The sequence below is a fragment of the Rhinolophus sinicus genome, linkage group LG05, assembly GCF_036562045.2.
Source record: "Rhinolophus sinicus isolate RSC01 linkage group LG05, ASM3656204v1, whole genome shotgun sequence".
NCBI lineage: Eukaryota > Metazoa > Chordata > Mammalia > Chiroptera > Rhinolophidae > Rhinolophus > Rhinolophus sinicus.
In genome coordinates, this window is record NC_133755.1 from 154,150,091 (window position 1) to 154,171,172 (window position 21,082).

The window sequence follows — 21,082 nt, forward strand, 5'->3', positions numbered from 1 at the left end:
TCACCAAAAAAGTAACTTTGATTATTAAAAGGGTAAAGCACAAATTTTGTTTCCTTAGATAAATACGGTGCCTCAGAGAATCACGTTCTAACGGCCTTACCAAAAAAGACAAGGCTCCAAAGTCACCTAAGTTAATATGAATAAGCAAAGCTGCAAAACAAGAAGATATTCACATACTTATAAAGATTTTAGAGGAAATAGAACATCTTAAGTTAAACAAAAATGGTATCTCAAAAATCCTTCCTAACCTATGATAATATCAAGCTTTCTCAAAGAATGTAAATACTATTTATATCTTCTCTTCATTTAATTTGTTTTAAAGATACTTCAAAATTGACTAAAAATGTTTAATGCCAAGAAAATGTTATTTTGTAACAGTGAAAGCTATAAATAAAGATTTTTTTTTTCTTTAACAATTTCTGGATCCCTAAGTAGGCCACAGCAGAAAAATCAAAGGCTGATAATTGCCATTTCCACATTATTCCACAAGATGGCAGCATGTAACTGACTAACCTCAATAGAGGTGCTGATGGTGGGGGTGTCTTCACTGTAAATGGAACAATGGAAACATTTTCATTTCATGATCTTAAATTAGAGCTGTGGTAACTCACTGCATAAATGTTTTTCATGCATATTTCATTATTTTAAACCCAGTTTTTAATACGTTCTTACAGCAGTTTGTAAATATTAATATTTAGATAGTTCTTTTCTAATTTAATTTTCTTTGTTCCAATAAAAGTTTCTCCAAATTTCTTCTTACAATCCAATCAAGAAGCTTTTTAAGTACTTACTGAAGTCCAAGAAGGAGCCTAGGCACAAAACAAACATTGATCTATTTGTCTATCTTGGTTAGTTATTTTTCTCTATTTTACAGATTAGAAATATTAAAGAAAAAAAAGACTACTGGTTTACACAAGGGACTCTTTACTCACTAGACATTACACATTCACTGGGCAACTGGAATCTCCAGGAAGACCTTTGCTGTTTAAATGTGGGTGGGTGGGTGTTGAGACATTCTGGTCTTGTTATCCTTTGTTACCCATTAACAAGTCACATGTTAAATCACCAACACCTGAGCAACTATCAATACTGAGCATTAGTAGTCGTAGGAGTTCAGTTATTGCTACTGATGCCGTTAACTTATAAATAGTACCAGGGTCTAGTAAGTGTGTAGAAAGTCATACTACAAAAACATATAAAACTCTTTGTCTTTGTCGCATATGTAATATTAAAAACAATACTGAAATCTGTATAAACATGTATCTTCAAGTTTTTCTTACATCATTTGTACTCTTATCTTGCTTTTCATATTTTTCTCGGTCGTAAGCCATTTTCTTCAGCAATTTCTTCCTCATTTTTTTATCTTTTTTAAGAAACGCGGTATTTAGTCTCCTGACTTGATTGACAAGAAACTTGGGAATCTATGGAGAAATGAGATTAAGTCTGGAGAGGAAAAAGAAGTGGCACCATTTTGAACTATGGAAATAATTATATTTATTTCTTTAATTTGGAGAGAAGTAAAGGTTTTGTCTTTTTGATAAGATTATGCCATTTTACATGTACTCTTCATTAAATCTGTGAAACAAAATGCGTTGTATTATTCATTCACATGTGTACTGAGCATCCACATGATACAATTTAGCACCCATTGTGTACGTTTCAAAAAGAGACTTGAAGTTCAAGGACATAGTGGTCCTCTTCTATACCTTGTATGCTTAGATTGGAGACTGTCTAAGGTGACTGGCATTAGAGGCCACCACCTCAGCAGTTGGTCCCTTTAGCGGCCACCTTTCTACAACCAAGCCTCCAGCTAACCTACAGTCCCCTTATAATAGCCGGCTAGCTTCTCCTGTCAAAAGAGAAAGAAAAACTCACAAATAAGAGCTGACAGCTATCCATAATCCAGGAAAAAATGATCCTCAGAAGTTATATTAGCAAAATAAAATATTTTAGAAGTGACCAAATTGAAATAATGAAATAACGTTGGCACTTTCAAAATTGAAATTTAATGGACATTAATTTCTTTTTAAAAAATCGCATTTGAAATCACCTGTATCAATTACTTTTATAGAGAAGATAACAATAAAAAGACTCCAGAATCTAGATTTCATCACTCATTAACAGGGCTTAAAAATACATACTTACTGTCCACAGAGGTCCTTGATACTTAATTAATAAGTTCATGGTATTAGCTGTGCCAGCTGCCATTGCAAATTCTTGCTGTTCACTGAATTTCAAACCCAATGTGTGACACATGAAGAGATTCGGGGCCATGACCATTGCTACATTCATGACCGTCATCTTATTTTTCTCTTTATTGTCTATTACTCTTTGAAGAAATTCAAGCAGGGCCTGAAACACAAATGAGTCTGAGATTTTTGTTGTACGTGAAGATAGGAGATGAAAGCACTGTAGCCTATGGGATTTTTTTTATTTAGTTAAAAACAGTAAGTTGTGCATAACCACAGTCAGTGAGCCTCATCCAACAGGCAGTGTCATCAAAGCTTCTCTATTTGGTTAACACACGCTGAGGTGGTGCTTTGCTTCTACTAAGGACTATGGGGAAAAAGGCAGAGGACACACACATGAACTAGGTGGTAGGCAGAGGAATGGAGAAGTGTCAGACCAGGAGCCTAACTGAGCCGTGGAGCACTGAAAAGGATTTTAAAATATTATACAGGTATTCACATGCTTCAGAAGTGCTATACTTTTATCTCCAGGAATTAAAAAAAAAAAATTCCCTTAAAAAGGCTCATATAACCTCAGTTTCACTTGCTTTAAGGTACATAATAGCTAAATGACATGAAATCTGAAAAGAATGGAGAGCATGATGGGGCGAAACGGGGACTGAAGACAAAGAGTCTTTTGTTTTTTAAAAATGAATGAATGAATGAGAAGGAACTTTTCATCAGAAACGGCTTGTTTATGCTCAGTTTGATGCCACCCACTTTCCAACTCTATTGCCAACACTCAGGTGTCCTCTAAGCCTACCCTGAACAAAAGCCACAGGAAAATCTCCCCCTTCCTGATAGCACTTCAGGCTTTATGTTCTTCTTTTGCTTTCTTTCTTAAGTTAATTTTGGTCCAGAACAATAACAATAACTGCACAAGCATTCAGTGTTTTCTATGGGCAAGGCATTGTTTTAAGCACACCACAAAGCTCATCTCACTTAATCTGTACTGGACACAGGTGCTGTAAGTACTCCCACTTTACAGATGGAAACAATGTCTAAGAGAATGTAAATAACTTACCAGAGGTTACATAGCTAGCAAACAGTGGAGAAGAAATTTAATTGGAGGTCTATCTGGCTTTTGTTTCTGAACTCTCACCTACTAAAACAATCGCATTTTCTTATTTAGCTTAAAATACCTACACGAAGAAAGTTCAAATAAACGATACCAAAATGGAAAATCGAAACAAAACAAATAAAAAAACCCTTGTGTTATTGCTCGCAGGATTTCAGTGGGGGGAGAGCTCCTAACAGATTATCTTGAATCAAGTTTGGATGCTGTATAGATCTCAAACCTTTGGAAAAAAAAAAAAAGGCATACCCTTAGTATCTAATAATGAGATTTATGTGTCTATTCCAGTACAGTGCGCGGTAAGTTAAATTGTAATCAAAGCATAAGGTTTTATAGACAATACCTTCTCAAATGAAGACAAAAGATTAATTGGTGAGGTTTGGAAAAAATAGTTAATTTTCTTCCAGAGACCAGAATAATCATTCAGGCGCCAGTGTATCTCTTTCTTTATGAGCATAAATTTAGAGAGATTAGGTAATGAACCATTTTAATTGTGGTGTGCATATGCAGTAAGGTTATTCAAAATAATACTATAAGAATATTACAATGTGTGAGTAGATATAGAATTAAGAAAACGTTAGCCTAGCCCCTGCTGAAAGAACTTCATCTTCAGATGTATTTTTTTCTTCATCTGCACTGTAAGAACTGCCCTTTAAAAAAGCATCTATCACCAGTGCGGCATTTTATAAGTATCACTGGACTCACTTTCTGAAAATCCAGTGTAAGTCCCAGCATAGTTATTTATTAGTTGTGTGTGATATTAGGATAACCTTTAGACGTCTCTGCTCTTTAAAATCTTGTCATTTGTCAAGTGGGAATACAAATCTCCTAACCTGCCTGGAGTAAGTGAGACAATGCATGTTAATAAACTTCCCCAAAAAATTAAGAATAGAGTTACCATATGACTCATCAATCACTCTTCTGGGTATCTACCCCAAAATTTTGAAAACATTTATTCGTAAAGATTTATGTAGCCCTATGTTCATAGCATTATTTACAGTGGCTAAAACATGGAAATAACCTAAGTGTCCTTTGATGGATGATTGGATAAAGAAGACATGACACACACACACACACACACACACACACACACACACACATATATAATACAATAGAATATTACTCAGCCACAAAAAAGGATGAGATGCTACCATTTGCAAGAACATGGATGGATCTTGCTAAGTGAAATAAGTCAGACAGAAAAGGACAAGAACCATATGATTTCCCTCATGTGGGATATAAAGCAAAAAGCAACACATGAACAAACAAAACAAAACAAACAAGAAAACAAACTCAGAGAAACAGACAACAGAATGGTAGTTACCAGGGGGATGAGGATTGGGGGGAAGATGAAGAGGGTAAAGGGGATCAAACATATGGTGATGGAGGGAGACTGGACAGTGGGCAGTGAGTAAACAACAGAGTATACAAATAGCGTATTATAAAGTTGTACACCTGAATTTTATATAATGTTATTAACTCATGTTACCACAGTAAACTTAATATTTTTCTTAAAAACGATAAACAAATGCCAATGCTTATATTTACATGGATCCCCCGTGGATATTTTAATATCAGTCTTTGTTATTCCTCCAATGCAAAGGAAAATATGATCATTAGTTCAAAGGCAAAATAATCCAAGGTTACAAAAAAAAACCTGGTCAAGCAGCCCCAAAGACACCTGTAGCTTTAGACTTAAACTGTGATATAGTGTCTAACACAGCACTTCTTAACCCTTAGATGTGCTGGAGAACTAGTTCACACAAGTCATACACATGGTTCTGCCCCTTCAAATGACAACTGAAGGAATGGCACGAGAACTGGAAAAATTGGAGAAGTTCACATTAAGCTTCCTGAAATTTCCTTGTGACTGAGTTTCCCTTCTCGTTTATAAAACTAAATTTAAATGGTTTATTCTCTTGTACATATGGTACTCTTGTCTCAATGTTTCTATTGTTAGAATTCCTGTTTGAAACCTTCATCAGAACTGGCTAACTAAACTACTAAAGCTTAAGGAAATTAGTAAAATTACTTGTTTGCATTTTCCAATTTTATCCCCCCCCCCATGTATTTCTCACCTTACCTCTAAAACTGTGCTCCCAGAAACTTTAGAGGTGAAAATTAAAACTACACTAAACATTGTTAAAAATATTTTTTTAAACAAAATATTTATTTTCTTTAAAATACAAAGTACAAAATTGACTTCCAGGCCAGCCTTACCCAATAGTAACCATACTGGAATAAATGTTTCCTCCCACAACTAAATGCAGGCATATTTTAAGCAAATCATGTGTTTTTCAGTTCCCACCTTATACTGGCCATTCAGAGGGCCACACACAGATAGGCACCGTTATGTGAATAAGATGTCAAGATTAAATTCCTCTTTGTGGGTAGTTGAAGCCCTGTGTCAGAAGTACAGCTGGCAAGCAGAGAACAGACTGGAAATCAGTCCCCACTTAGCCCTGGGCAAGATGTGCCTATTTCAGCCACAATGTACACACCCTTACACAGCAGCCATGGTCACACAATATTTGAATGTAACGAATATAACCCTTTTTGGGGTTGGCCTCTGCCTCCAAAACAAAACAAAACCTAATGCTGCCTTCTCAATGATTCATTTGACAGTCATTTCAGTCAAAGGTGTTTTTTTTTTCTGACTTCACAATGTCAGAATAATTCTTTGGAAGTTCTCCTGTAGCAATGCAGTGTTTTCACTCCAGTAATCCTCATAAACTGCTTAATCCAGACAAGTTGAGTATTAACCTTCATTCCATGGGCATGAAAGGACTATCACTCACCTAGTTTCAGTTCAAGGAGTCTTAATGAGGTATAGGAAAAAATTTCCAAGATTTACCAACTGGTGGTTTTTGTTTTCTTGACATGAAATTTCTTGACATGCTATTTCATTTTAAATAGAAAGAAACATAGGGGATAAAGGGGCAAGGGTTGCACCCTTATCTGTATAAAAAATGTTGTTTTTAATGCAATGGCAAAACCTAAGGTACATATTCTTTCTAAATTATATATTTTTAAGTTTTCTTTTTCTTTCATAAAAGTTTATAATTAAACTTTTTACAACTACTCTATAAACTTGTCATTAAAAAAATAAATCAATGTGGAGCAATCTATTTGTTATGAAATCCTGACACCACTTGTAATAAATAGTATTAAATCGTATAATATTAGACCAAAACACTTTGAAATGATGAAAAGAAAAACCAAAAAGCATCCATGTTTCCATTAACAAATGAACCTCAACCACCTGTTTTGGTAGAAGAAATGTTACAGTAAAAATTAAAATACAAAACACCTGGTAATACTGTTTAAATGACCAACCCTGTAAGTAAGTGAATATAGAGTTAAAGATTTTCACAATCTGTCCTTAAAAACAGGCCTTTTCTTTGTAGACGACTACTAACATTTTCATGATATATTGTTTTGCCACAAATAATGAAAACTTAGTCTGCTTAGTTCTGAGTAGGGTTTCCAGGCGGGAATTCCCACCAGTTCTCAGGAATTTTTTTCATTTTCCCGTTCCGGAATCCCGAGAAAAGTTGGTTGGGAAATTGGGAAAATCGGCTCCTTGAACCCAGGAGGTTGGTAGTATCAGCCATCACTTTGTGGAAACGATTCATCGTGGAGAACATAAAACAGTTTGTATCTCGGGATTCGGGAATGGTAAAGCGGAAAAAAAATCCTGCGAACGGGCGGGAATTCCCACCTGGAAACCCTCGTTTGGAGAGACATTTAAAGTAAATGAATCCAGCTGACCTTCAGTGTGTCTCGGTTTGCGTCAGGCAGGAGGATGATAAGAAGGTTCAAAGCCTGTAGTTGTTGCTCCCTGGTTGGAAGATCTGCAGACAAATTAAATAAATCTGAACTCCTGTCTTTACTGAACATTTCTCTTTATTTCTTTTCTCTCATTTTATAAGAAAAAAGTTATTTGGCATAAACATCACTGTGAAATGTAAGACACAACGACTGAGCAACAAGCCTCGTTGAAAGTGTGTTTGTGGGAGATCAGGAGAAGCAGCTGCTGCCTTAGAGCTTTTTCTCAGAATGCTCACTTCCAAATGCGATCATATGATGAGCAGCCTTATGTTTGCAGACACACAACAGTGCTTTTAAAATAATTTTAACTTCTGCATGATAATTATTCCCCAATAGAAAGACAAAAGACTGGACCTTCCATAATATGGTGTCAGGGTGCATCTGCAACAGTGAAATTTGTTTCCTCTAATGGTGAATGAACAAATTATGTGGTAAGAGTCCATTAATTCTAACAGGAATATGTCAAACAGAGCCTGGAACATAATAGGTGTTCAATAAATGTTTGTGGAATGAATCAGAAAACCACCCAGCAATGAAAGAGTCAAAGAGGTACGTTATTATCATTTTTGGTAGCCCTTATTGCATTTAAGTAATACTTATGGATATTTGGAATCATTCTGGCATTCGTTTTTCAGGGATAACCTTGGTCCTTTAATCCATATCCAATGAATTTGTGCAAAATTGCACAATTTAACCATTAAAAACATATTTTAAGCAGAAGATAATTTCAGTCATGTCTTCCCTAGTAATTCTGAAGAAATATTATGAGATGACACATGGAAATCATCTCAATATTATGTGGTTTAAGAATAGCCTGGAACACAATAGAATATTATTCAGCCATTAAGAAGAATGATATCTTTCCATTTGTGTCAATATGGATGGATCTTGAGAGCATTACAATAAGAAGTAAGCCAGAGAAAAACAAATACCATATGATCTTTCGCATATGTGGAATCTAAAAAAAAGAACAACAACAAAAAAACAAAAAACAAGCTCATAGGTACAGAGAGCAGATTGGTGGTTGCCTGAGACAGAGGGTGAGGAGCATGGGCAAAATAGGTGAAGGGGGTCCGAGGGTACAAACTTCCAATTATAAAATAAATAAGTCATGGGAATGTAACGTACAGCATGGCAACTATCGTTACACTGTATTACATATTTGAAAGTTGCTGAGTAGATTTTAAAAGTTCTCATGACAAGAAAAAAAATTTCCTTAACTCTGTATGGTGACAGATATTAACTAGACTTACTGTGGTGATCATTTCACAATACATACAAATATCAAATCATTATAATGAACATCTGAAACTAATAATGTTGTATGTCAATTACATCTCAACAAAATTTTTTTTTTTTTTTTAAAAGAATAGCCTGTATTAGTTCTGGTCAGCACTGGAGCTCACTGTAATCATTGAGTGTCCCCCTTTTACTCTCAGAAGTGTCCCAATTTAGAAGATAAACATGTAGTCATTAGACTGTGGCAATGGCATTTTTCCTTTTTTGTTGGCCTCTAGGATTGAAAGGGAAAATTATAACAGTACATGAACCTTGTAAGATTTCTCTGTTCACTGGAAAGGAATTGAGAACTATGTGAGACATTAATTGGGAGCTTGCCCAAGACTACAAAATGGCACGACATTAGAAGCCCACTGCTCTCCACCAATGAGGCAGAAAAATGATTTGTTCTATGCTTCTGCATGACAATTTCGAAAAGCTAATTTTTCAGAAAACAGTCACAGATTTTGCCACATCTCGCTGTGCTTTTATGATAACTTTTAATCCACAGCTTCTCCTGTAAGTGTTGCTTTTAACACTTGGCAAGAAAAACGTATCAGACACTTTACATGACTCATTCTATTATAAAAGAAATGTGAAGTTTCCAGGTTGTAACATGAAAGTATATTGTATTGATTAAAGGGCTTGCAGTTAATCTGTACCAAAAGAGAACATTCTGTCATCTATTTATTCAGAGATGTATATTTATAAAGGAAAAGGAAAATGTGTGGCATTTGAGAACCGCTGAAATCAGTGACTCAATATGCCTAACCAAATACAGAGGGTGCCAAAAAAATGTATACAAGTTTTAAGAAAGGAAAAAACTGTATTAAAATTATAATACTCAATATATACCAATAACAAAAGATGAATACCAATCATGTGTATGCATTTTTTTGGCACCCCTGATATATCTAGTAATAATCTCTGTGATGCAAAATGTCATGAAAACAATTAATATGGATGGCAGCAGTACAAGGATGTCTTCAAAGAGGGACAGCACTTACTCTGGACAGCCTGAAAGGCTGTGAGATACTCTACACTGAGCAGCGGCTGTGGCAGCTCCCGGATGAACCGCTTCAGAAGGCTGGCTGCATCGTGCTGCTTGACACTTTCCCAATTAAAAGTCCCTTCATAAAACTTTGCTTCCAGCTCTTGGCAAAGACTCTGAAAGACAGGAGAAAAAAGAAAAAAAAGAAAAAAACAGCTACCAGTAAGTGGATTTTTTTTGCCTGCTGAGAGTATGATACACTTCCCACTTTACAAGTGATTCTACTCTTTAGAAAATACTTCTGAAAATGCTAAAGGCCAACACTTCTCTGTTACTCAGAAAAACAGTATTCTCCCTACCCCTGGTATACTTTACCAAATCAAAATTATACCTGAAGCCAAAACATTCAAAAATTTTACCTATTTTCCTGGACATAAAACAAACATTAAGCAATAAGGGTTTAATTAAAAGATTAGTTTAAAATAGTCTTTCCATTTGGGGGCTTTACTTAGATACTATAATTTTTCACTAAATTTAAAAAAAGCATTAAAAATAACTATGTTTGAAATTATTTAGAAGTACATTCCATACCAAAATAGGTAACCAATCTCTGGGTCTAACGCAGAAGGCTACCTGATTAGTCAGCTCTGGGTAATGGAAAACCAAATTCTATAGCAAATAAGGCATGAAAATACATCAATACACCTGTCTTAAATGCACAGGCATAGGTGACATAGCCATCCTGCTGCCAGATGCAGATGACAATTTGAGTCTCCATAGAATTAGAAATACCTAATTCATTTACCTCAAGGACTCTACAAAATTTGCCAAAGTATTAGTAATAAATCAATTTAGTTTCACAATTACTATCTCCTATATGCTTTTCCACTGTGGCCTAAGTCCTATTGTGTTAGAAATCCTTCCGAGTATCTGTCACTTTCTTCTGTTATTTGAAACTGTTTTCCCAAATTCACGTTTTGTTCTTCTTATAAGGTGAATTTATTATACTTGCTCTTCCCAGCACAACTCCATTCTCTACCCCAGTTATTTCTATAATTGCTGAAAAATATAAACATGAACCGAGAAATTGGGAGTGGGGGAAAGAGAGGTGGAAGGAGAGAAAAATGAAAGAAAAAAGGAAGAGAGGGAAGGGGATGAGAGATGGGAGGGGAAGGAGGGAAGGAATGAGAGGGAGGGGAAGCGAGAAAGAAGAGTACAAGAAATTTGGTGGGGAAGGGGAGAAGAAAGACAACCAAAATTTTTGCATATTATCTTTAAATTATTTATAATGGACCAGCTGCTGCATAATTTGGTATGTGAAAACAGGCTGGGTTGAAGAGGAGAGCCAGCTGAATCCACTTAATTGATCTTCTTAGAAATTACATTTAGTTGAACTCAGCCTTCTGCCAGCTATCCAGTCAAAATATAAAATACACATTAAACTCGCTATTATGTACTAAAGTAAATGTGTTTATGACCTGTGAGTTGTCCATTACATTCTGCTAATGTATGCTGTGTGAACAGAGAACTGAAAAGCGGTGTTCTTGCCAATATGGATACTATGAAGTCACGTTACCTGTTTCTGAGGGATTCTTTCTCTGTAAGAGAATGTACTTCTCAACAGAACTTATCTCAGAATCACACACCATGTCCATGATTGACTGGTGGTGAAATTGCTGTAGGTTTTCCCAAATGAAGTGAAACAATGGCAACTTATCAAACTTACAAAAGCACCAAAAAAGTTTCGTGCACCAGGCACCAAACTCAGGGGACACAAACTGAATGAAATTTGTGAGCAGGGTATATCAGGTTACTCAAATCCCATTAAACCCAGATCACTACACAGTAAGACCCAAGTAGGCTGAAACTAGCCTCCTAAATTGAGGAAGCTTATCAAAATAAGCAGGTGATGCAAACTAGAATGTATGAATAGTAATTCCACACCTGGCAGCACCACAGCCAGTCACAGGAGAGGGTGCACTCAGTAAGAGTCATTTCTTCCTGACCCTGCTCTAAAGATTTCATATAGAAAAGGTCTTAAGGAAATGAACAGAGAAAATCTCCTTCCTCTATCCTGCTTTCTCTTGGATTTGCAAATTCAGAAAGACAATATATCAGATGTGGACAGTAACTTGTACTATCTCAGTGTAGAGCTAGAGTTGAATTTGGAGGGTAAGGTAAAGGAAATTTGTTAATGACTGCTACCCAAAAACATCTCCTAGATGAATTCTCCAGACACAGCTACAATTCCAAGTATGAGGCCCCTGTAAAATGCAAATCGCCTGAGAGGCACATGTATTATGCATCATCTATAGGGTAGCTGCCATCTTTACCACGCATTCATGGGATGTTTTATTCCCCAGGGCAGGACTTGAGCGACAGAGAGAAAGGAGGAGGATACATAGCATCTTAGGAGAGTGGGAAGAAAATGCCATCTTGAGTGAAAAGAAAGCGGGGGTAGGGAGAAAGAAGGCTCCAACTGGGATGTCTGGGAAAAATCTCTTTCACAAACCAGACTCAGGCTACCCTGGATCTAGTGAGACAGGGAACTGTGAAATTCAGGAAAATAATTGAGACAGTCTCACTTTGCCAGCTCACTAGGACTACTGATGTCAGGTCTCCTACTCTACTCACTTGATGGAGTTTATCACCCTGCCTTTTTTAACTGACTTGTTATTACTCAGCTGACTAAATCTATCACCAGACCCCTATGAAGATTTTCACTCATCATGTTCTCTTCTCATAAGAAGGATGAGACTACTCTTGTCTTTTGCCTGTTTACTTTCGTTCCTTTTGGTGTTCGCACAGTAGAGAGATTATTTGTCTCTTTATCATACAATTATTACAGGTAATATGGTGATTTTGAAAAAAAAAGTCAAAACTTACACAAATCAAAAGAGACTTTAGAAAAAAATGAAACATAAATTGAATGTTAAAGAGTTTTATTGTTATATTTTATCTCCTGTCCTAACAATGGGAAGAAGGTGCCAGAGGGCAAGTTAGCTTTTAAAATGTAAATGTACAATTAAGAAATAAAATTTTACATTAGTAGAACCAAGAGATTACCTTGATTCTAATGGCAGCTCCAGGTATTCTTAAGAGGCCTTCAGTTTCCAAACCTCCCTCTTCAATTCGGGAAATCAACTGTGTATGAACAGAAAAACATTCTGATTTTGGTATTCGTAACAGGTACAATTCCAAATTTAACATCTGTTTCACATATAAGTAAATAAAAACTGATTACAATGACACGTATACTGGATTTCACGACGTTTTTAATGCAGTTACACTACCACTAGCTTTTAAACCAATTAAGTCCTAAAACTTTAGTTATAATTTAGAAAAAGTTGGGTCTTATTCGCCTTTGTAACAGAAGTGGATAATGGCACACAAGTTGTAGTACTACAAATACATGGAAACTGCAAATGTTCATTGTTTAAAAGCAACTATAATAAAACCATCCATTTCTTCTACTTTTCCCAAAATATACATTCTGCAATCAAATAAATCTTATGAAATTCTTACATCTCTTTATCAGTTTGTTCAGAGAAAGAATTATTTATGATATGAAAAAAAAACTGCTTGAAAATATTCATTTTCAAGCCTTCAAGCTTTTGGTGGTAAACTTAAATAAAAATCAGTTCTTCTACAGGGCTTCTAAATCATACTGGATGCCCAATTAATGCATGAAGATCTCTCTCCCTCCAGTGCCCCATTAAAATAACAAAGTTTTGTGTGTTTTTTGTTTTTGTTTTTGTTTTTGTTTTTTAAATAAGGCAGAAACCCACAAGAATAAGGCAAATAGAGAAAGTGCAATGACATACTGTTGGAAGCTAGGAAGATGATAAAAGTGTGGTTAGTTTCTTGGCAGAGTAATCTTCCAATTGGAATATGCATTCCCTGGGCAGTACATGAAGGCTTTACGGAGCATATTCTGCTGTTTTAAGGAAATCAATTTCCTTGTCTTTAGTTTAAATATAAGACACTAGCATCATATAGGTTTTCCTTCTGACCACTCACTCCCTTTTACAAGAGCCTTCTCCTACTTTATAAAGACAGACCTATACTTCACTCATCCCCAATCTGACAATAATACTCTCTGCACACCCTAAGGCATACAATCTTCCAGAGTGCCAGAAGAATGTAAAATGCCATTTATTTTTTTCTGGGACACCTTTAATGATTAACCCAGGCTCCATAAACTACATAAAGCTTACTGTTTTTCTCTTGGTTATAAAAGTGTCAGAGAAGCAAAGCATGGCATCATAAATGAAGTCTTTTGACCTTTGTCTAGATGATTTGAATGAAGTAGGATATACTGAGTATGTAGACAATGAATGAGATGGCAATTTTTCTTCAATGACCTCACCTCTTCTATCTCTGGATTATGGCCAAAGAACGAACTGATTTTGAGGGAATCAGGTAAGAATAAAGAAAAGAGTAGTCTCAAAATTCTCCCAAGGATTTACTATTAGCTGAAAAGAGAAGCGTCTTTAACCAGTCAGAGCAGTATGTGATTTTTTAAAATTCAACTGGAATATTTTTCAAGACCGTATTTTTCAAATCACTCTGGATAAAAACCCACAGCAAAATAATTTACATGAATTATTTTATATTAGATGAGCATTATTCAATAAACTATTTAAAACCAAATTTATCAAATAATACCATGCAAACGTTATTCAATGTACAAGCAATTTTCGTTTTATTTAATCTTATGAAATGTTTAAAATGTTCTATTAACAAAAGATAAAATTATATGCTAGTTGCTGGAGCAAATTAGTTTTTAGCAGCATAAGCCTTCTGCTTTCATTAAATACAAAGGAAAAAATCACCATGATTTCTAAATAACTAAATGAATGTAATTTTCAAATTTTTATATTTGAGTCCCTTTATTATTCTCTAAAGCTGAAAAACTAACATTCAATAAAGGTGTGTGTATATATATATATATATATAGTGTGAAGCAATGTCATGTTTTCTCATATTTCTCACTTTGAAAATAACATTTTTTAGCTACATTATATTGCATTAAAACAAAAAATACTTTACAGCTTCCCTTTCATTTTCAAGACTTAAAATAGAAATGAAAAATAACTATGCTGATCATATATTTTAATCATGCTGCTTTTAGTAATTTATCTTTCAAAATACAGTCTATAATTTATCAGTAAGTTTCACATTTCCCAAAATACATCACATACTAATATGAATTAAAAAACAAACTGAAAATGAAGTCAAACTTTTTGACACAAAGTATGTTTGATCTGGCTGATTAGTTGGACAGAGAGAACAGAATTTGCTAATTAGGTGGAATTTTTCAGTAGATTAAAAATTAAGATTATTTCTATTTCCCCAAACCTTTCTGAAAATATGGTTTAAACAATGTGCCTCTGAGGGAAAAAAAAGGTACAATTCAAAGATATTAAGAAAGCTTTAAGCCCTTTTGGGGTATATTTCTCAATAACTGAGAAAATATAATCCTCTAAAGACTGCTAATGAATTTTTTTACAAATCGGTGGTTTCCAATTCTTTCCTTTCTACAAAATTGAGGGAACACCTAATTGAGTTTTCTGGTGATAAGTCAAAAAATATTTTTCATGATAAATCACTTTTTCTTTTTTGCTTATAATTCAGAGGGGATGCAAACAGATGGGTGTTTATCTAACAGTGAGCTCTTTACAAACCCTTTTTATTTTTCATATGAACAACAACAACAAAAACAAAAAACTTTTGGGCCATTATCCAATGACTTCAAATTGGTGGGCAGCCAGTCTCTAGAAAAGACCACAAACGTGAAATAAATAACTAAATACATAAGAAAACAATTTCAAGAGAAAATGACAAAGGATTGGATGCAATCCTGAATCTGGTCAGGAGGTATCATTGAACCTTTGTGGAGACTGCAGCTTACCCTTCACTGGTGTGATGCTGAATTTGATGTGCCCACTTGATCAGCTATGGTGCCCAGTTGATTGGTCAAGCACTAGTCTAGATGCTGCTATGAAGGTATTTTTTAGATATGATTAACACTTAAGTCAGTAGACTTTGAGTAAAGCAACCTATTCTCTGTAATGTCGGTGGGCCTCATCCAGTCACGTGAAGGCCATAAGAGCAAAGACCGAGGTTCCCCAAAGAAAAAGCACTTCTGCCTCAAGACCACAACATAGAAATCCTGCCTGAGTTTCCATTAGGCAGATTTTGGACTCAAAACTGCAACATCTACTCTTGCCCAAGTTTCCAGCCACCTGGCCTGCCTGATGTATTTCAGACTTAACAGCCCTTACACTCACACAAGCCAATTCTTTAAAATAAATCTCTCGCTAGATGATTGATAGATAGATAGATAGATAGATAGATAGATAGATAGATAGATACAGATAGACATAGATACAGATAGATATAGATACCCTATTGTTTCTGTTTCTCTGGAGAACACTAACATACTTAGAAGGAATGGTGCTAAAATCCCTGTTTTGTACAACCATAAGTATACAGTAACTGGCACCTTTTATTGACATTAAAAGAATTTGAATAAACGGCCTGAATTTCTTAGCACCACTCTTTTAATCACAGGCACTGTTGAAAACTATTTAAACAGATACAGGCTCTACAGGCAGTGGCTAGCAGAGGCTGATAAGTAAACTGTGTAGAACAACGACCATTAGCAGAAACAGAGTTACAGGTTTGGATGTAATGGAGACATGAGGAATAAAGGAATCAGAGATTAATAGGTAAGACAGGTAAATGACTTAGAAAAGCAGAAGACTAAGGGCCAAGGAGATTGAGCTTTAGTATCGATGAGTTTACTAAGTCAATCAATTGCCACTCTTGTTATCACCAGAACTTCCAGAAACTGCTATGCCTGGGCTATAGCAAAGAATCTATAGTTTTGGTAGTCCATAACTGATTTGACCTGCTTCCCTCACTGTGCGTTCCCTGGCTCGTATCATATGTAATCTGTGTTTCTGAACAATGATGGCTCAGAGGTTAGAATGAAATTCTTACATTGCCATAGATAATACCCTTATGAATAACTGAGTGCTGACTATACAAGTGACTTGACAGTTTAGCAATCATTTTCTAATTCTACTTTATGGTTTCTTGGCCTAGTTTGGAAGTAGACACTGGTAAATTAAATTGGACATCCTCATTGTAAATAGGAAAGCTTGGGAAATATACACAGGCATGAAATATTCATGAGGATTCAATTTCCTAGAAATTTATAAGCAGTTTCCACTTCTATGTATTACAGAATTGAAATCTCAATTATACAAAGGCAGCTAATATAAGACAGGAAAATGCCAGGTAATCACAGTTACAGTAATAATACCAAAAGTGTCACCATGAAATAAAAATTATGAGCCCTTGAAACAAATGTGTTGCCTGAATAGAAAATCAAAGTACAAAATAAAGCAGCATATCATTTGGCAAACTATATTATAATACTATGGATACAAAAACAAAACAAAACAAACAAACAAAAAAACCCAAAACACTATTAGCTCAGGTATGTTCTCTCCATGCTGACCCATTTAGGCATACTTACTTTTTGAAATATCAAGGGTATTCGAGTTCCTGGTACTTTCCTCTGATCTTGTTCTAATAATACTGTCAATGGAACACAAAAAACGCCAGAATCTGCAACAAAAAGTAAAATAAAATTTATTCACTTCTATAACATATTAGTGCAAAATGTTAAGGCATAAGACTTCTAATATAGTCATACAATCAGACAACGATTTATTGAGCATCTAGTAAGTGAATGACACTACCTAAGCATTAGACATACACATTCCAATAGGAAAATCTGGGCCCTTCCATATAGCGCAATCTAGCAAGGAGGGACAACTAAACATATGATTGCAAATAATCTCACTGGAATAACTAGAAAAGTATAAACTGCTACATAAGAGAAATAAGAGTGCTATGAGAGTGCATATAAAATATGCAAAAAAAATACTAGATGTAGTCAAATTAAAAGTTTTGGCTCAAAGCAAGTATCACTCATCTCTTCCATACTTAACTGACATTTAACATTCTACAATACAGCAAAATATAAATACTTGCTTTTTGAGAAATCAGCTAAAATTATGATCTTGTTCTACGAATGCTATTCTTTAGAAAAGAGAGCAGATACTTAGTATTCTTTTTTTTTTTCTTTTAAGATTTTATTGGGGAAGAGGAACAGGACTTTATTGGGGAACAGTGTGTACTTCCAGGAATTTTTTTCCAAGTCAAGTCGCTGTCCTTTCAGTCTTAGTTGTGGAAGGCGCAGCTCAGCTCCAGGTCCAGTTGCCGTTGCTAGTTGCAGTCCCTTGTGGGACTCGAGGAATCAAACTGGCAACCTTGTGGTTGAGAGCCCGCGCTCCAGCCAACTGAGCCATCTGGAAGCTCAGCAGCTCAGCTCAAGGTGCCATGTTCAATCTTAGTTGCAGGAGACAGAGCCCACCATCCCTTGCGGGACTTGAGGAGTTGCACCAGCAACCTTGTGGTTGAGAGCCCACTGGCCCATGTGGGAATCGAACTGGCAGCCTTCGGAGTTAGGAGCATGGAGCTCCAACCACATGAGCCCCTGGGCCGGCCCCCTACTTAGTATTCTTAAATGTACATTTGCAGTTTTATATATTTGGGAATAACTCTAGAAGAAATGGCGGGTAATAATTTATAATTTTTCTAAATCGAAATCATGTGCTTAGAGTCTGGTAGGAGTGTGGCTTCTACCCAGTTACTCCCACCCCACCCCTATCACTGAGGGAATAGTTAGCACAGAAGTGTAACACACATCATTAGGGGAGATGTAAATCATTTGTGAACATAGAGGGAGTATTATTTTGTGGTATGAAGCTAATCATTGGAAACCGTGATTCTCAGTGGAGACGCCATTCAAGAAAATGCCAGTAATTCAGTAAATAACTTACAGTTTAAAAATTAAGAAAAGATGTAATCTTCAAGAATGTCAAGTCTAATTTACAAGATAGATAGCTTAGATAAGATACAAAAACATTTTTAAAGATGGAAAGAAAATCTAGCAATAGTGATACTCTTTAATGACTCAATATTTCTCTTAATATTGGCTTAGTATTGTTAGTATGCAATGCTAAAACATAACATTAAAGAAACCTCTTCAAGCCATTTTTTAAATCTTGAGCACTGAGTCACAGCTATTTAAATTATATTTCTATTTTATATTTGGAGAGGGCTTCTAAAAAGCATCTGAAGTCTTAATTATCTATAATGGACTTGTGGAAAACCAGAAGAACAATTTAACTCAGAAATTCACTATCCCAAGCTTTAAAATAAAATATTCAAAGGAACTGAGCACAGAATGAGGTCTTCTGGGGCCCAGCATGGAAGAGAGCTTGAAGGTAAGGTACACTTCAGTTCTACAGAGAAATTGCCTCTAAAACTTAAATCAGGTGAATACTTGTCTTTGCTAATGTTGCCATAGCAACTCAATAATCCTCTTTCTTGGTTTTTCTTTAGAGGGTTCCTTTACCATTAAACTAGAGGTCAGAAATTCCTAAACAGTAAAGCTTTGTCAACAGAGAGTGATCTGGATTTCCAGACCAGTCCAGTCTTGGAAAAACAAAAACCAAGGAGGTGTCTGTTCTTTACCATATTATTAAAAATAAAGTATTTTTATATAATGGGTAAAGCAAGCTGCTTACAAAAGAAAAACTACACATACCCATGATGAATACAATTTAGTGGTATTATGTGCCACAATGACATTATTTTCTTAGTAGAGTGAAGAATGTTTTTGCAAAATAATCAGAAGTAGAATGTTAATGAACAAAGGGACAGACTACTAACTACTTTATGTATTTCCAATCAAATAAATAAGCAAAAGTAATCAATCAGGATCAAGAACCTTAAATCTATTCAAGATCTCATTTTGGAAATAAATCAGCATATGTGCCAGATGTATTTTTTTAATACATAGTTTTCAAAGGAGAGAGCATGTGAGTTAAAATTGTTTGATTCAGAATTTCCTTCTAATTCCCTTCTATGATAATGAAACCTTTGATTATGCTTTTTGTTTTCTCTAGTCTAAGAGACAGTGCATTTTTATCAAGTTACAAAATTTCTGAAGGCAACGTTAAAATCTAAACTTTAGATGTATTCACGTGTTGGTTTACTTTGTAGATGTCCTCCCACTCCACCCCCCCAAAAAAAACAGTTCTAAGAAGCTAAGCTCATCCTTGCTGCTTTAGAAGTAAATCCAACCGTTTTTCATTTCAAAATTACCTTTTGTTTTGATTTTCACAGCTTTTTGTTTTTTCAGTTCAACACCCAATATATCACAGAAGGCAGTCAGTTCAATAAGGGCGAAAGCGCAAACTTTCTTCATATCTTGCGGCGCTAAGTCACCAATCTTGGTGGTGCCTGTTTTCTCTTTTGGCAATCTGAAATTCTAAAACAAATACCATTAACATAGTAAAGCTGTATAGTATCTAACCATTTTTTTTTTTTTAAGAAAAAATTTAAAATTATAAGTATAGAAAGAAGTTATTCGGCAGATAGTGACAATGAAAGCTATGGCACAATTTCTCCAGTCAAAATAAACGGCAATACTGTCCCAGTGATGATCATCCCCAAACCCATGTGAAGTTCAAGACTCAGTATCCGATGTCTAACAAACCATGGAACCAGACCATGAACTGGGAGTGGCTAGGAGGACAAAAGGGACAGTAAACCCAAAGGAGAAAAACAGCTCTAGTTAGCTGACCTTCAAACACCAGGAAAAATTAGACGTCCAGCACAAACCATGAGGAGGAAAAGGAAGCAGGGGAAGTAGAAGAGAAAGAGAAAGGAATAGTAGCCATGAGTAAATGCTTTTAATGTGCTTGGTACCCTTTACCTACATCATTAGTCGCTGCCATATATATGATCTATATATGACTATATATATATATATATATATATATATATATATATATAATAAAATAATATTAATGTAATAATATGGTCATAAAAAACCAAATAAGGTAGGAACAGAAGGGCTGTATACCGTGTTTCCCAGAAATAAGACCTAGCCGGACAATCAGCTCTAATGCGTCTTTTGGAGAAAAAATTAATACAAAACCCGGTCTTATTTTACTACAATATAAGACTGGGTTAACAATATAATATAATAATATTATACAACATCTCATAACAACACATAATAAAATGTAATATAATACTGGGTCTTATATTAATTTTTGCTCCAAAAGACGCATTAGAGCTGATTGTCCGGCTAGGTCTAATTTTCAGGGAAACAGGGTAGCATGGAGGGTGGGAAGAGCAGAGGGGAGACTACGAGCATGACCTTTAGAGCCAGAATGCCTACGAGTCATCTGGCTACTGACTAAGCTGTGTGTGACTTCTGGCAATGCTTAACCATTCTTTTGGTAAAATGGGGGAAGAGATGGAGGAGGAGATGGGGGAGTGGAAGGGGTGGGAGAAATGGGAGGGAACGGGGGAGGGAGAGGGAAGAAGGAGGGAAAAGAAGGAAGAAGGGAGAAAGGGGAAAGAGAGAGGAAGGAGGGATGGGAGGGGGAGAAGACCACCTAATTCAAAGGGCTGTTGTGAAGTTTAATTGCCTGGTACTTCCCAAGCACTTTGATTAATATGTGGTTGCTATTATTATTACTTTCACCATTGAAAAAGTAAACTGAGACTTAGAGATACTAC

General features: G+C 35.5%; 1 protein-coding gene across 5 annotated transcripts in view; it reads right to left on the reverse strand.

The window, feature by feature from the left end:
- The window catches only part of ARHGAP18 (Rho GTPase activating protein 18), a 173,283-nt gene that overhangs the window by 18,079 nt on the left and 134,122 nt on the right, over positions 1 to 21,082 (reverse strand). For all 5 annotated transcript variants that reach the window (XM_019729433.2, XM_019729432.2, XM_019729431.2 and 2 more), the window contains exons 6-12: positions 19,655 to 19,820; positions 16,953 to 17,044; positions 12,470 to 12,547; positions 9,420 to 9,579; positions 7,075 to 7,157; positions 2,146 to 2,352; positions 1,281 to 1,421 (exon numbers count right to left, since the gene is read on the reverse strand). In XM_019729433.2, coding sequence (XP_019584992.2) covers positions 1,281 to 1,421; positions 2,146 to 2,352; positions 7,075 to 7,157; positions 9,420 to 9,579; positions 12,470 to 12,547; positions 16,953 to 17,044; positions 19,655 to 19,820 — 927 coding nt within the window. The remainder of the gene's footprint in view (positions 1 to 1,280; positions 1,422 to 2,145; positions 2,353 to 7,074; positions 7,158 to 9,419; positions 9,580 to 12,469; positions 12,548 to 16,952; positions 17,045 to 19,654; positions 19,821 to 21,082) is intronic.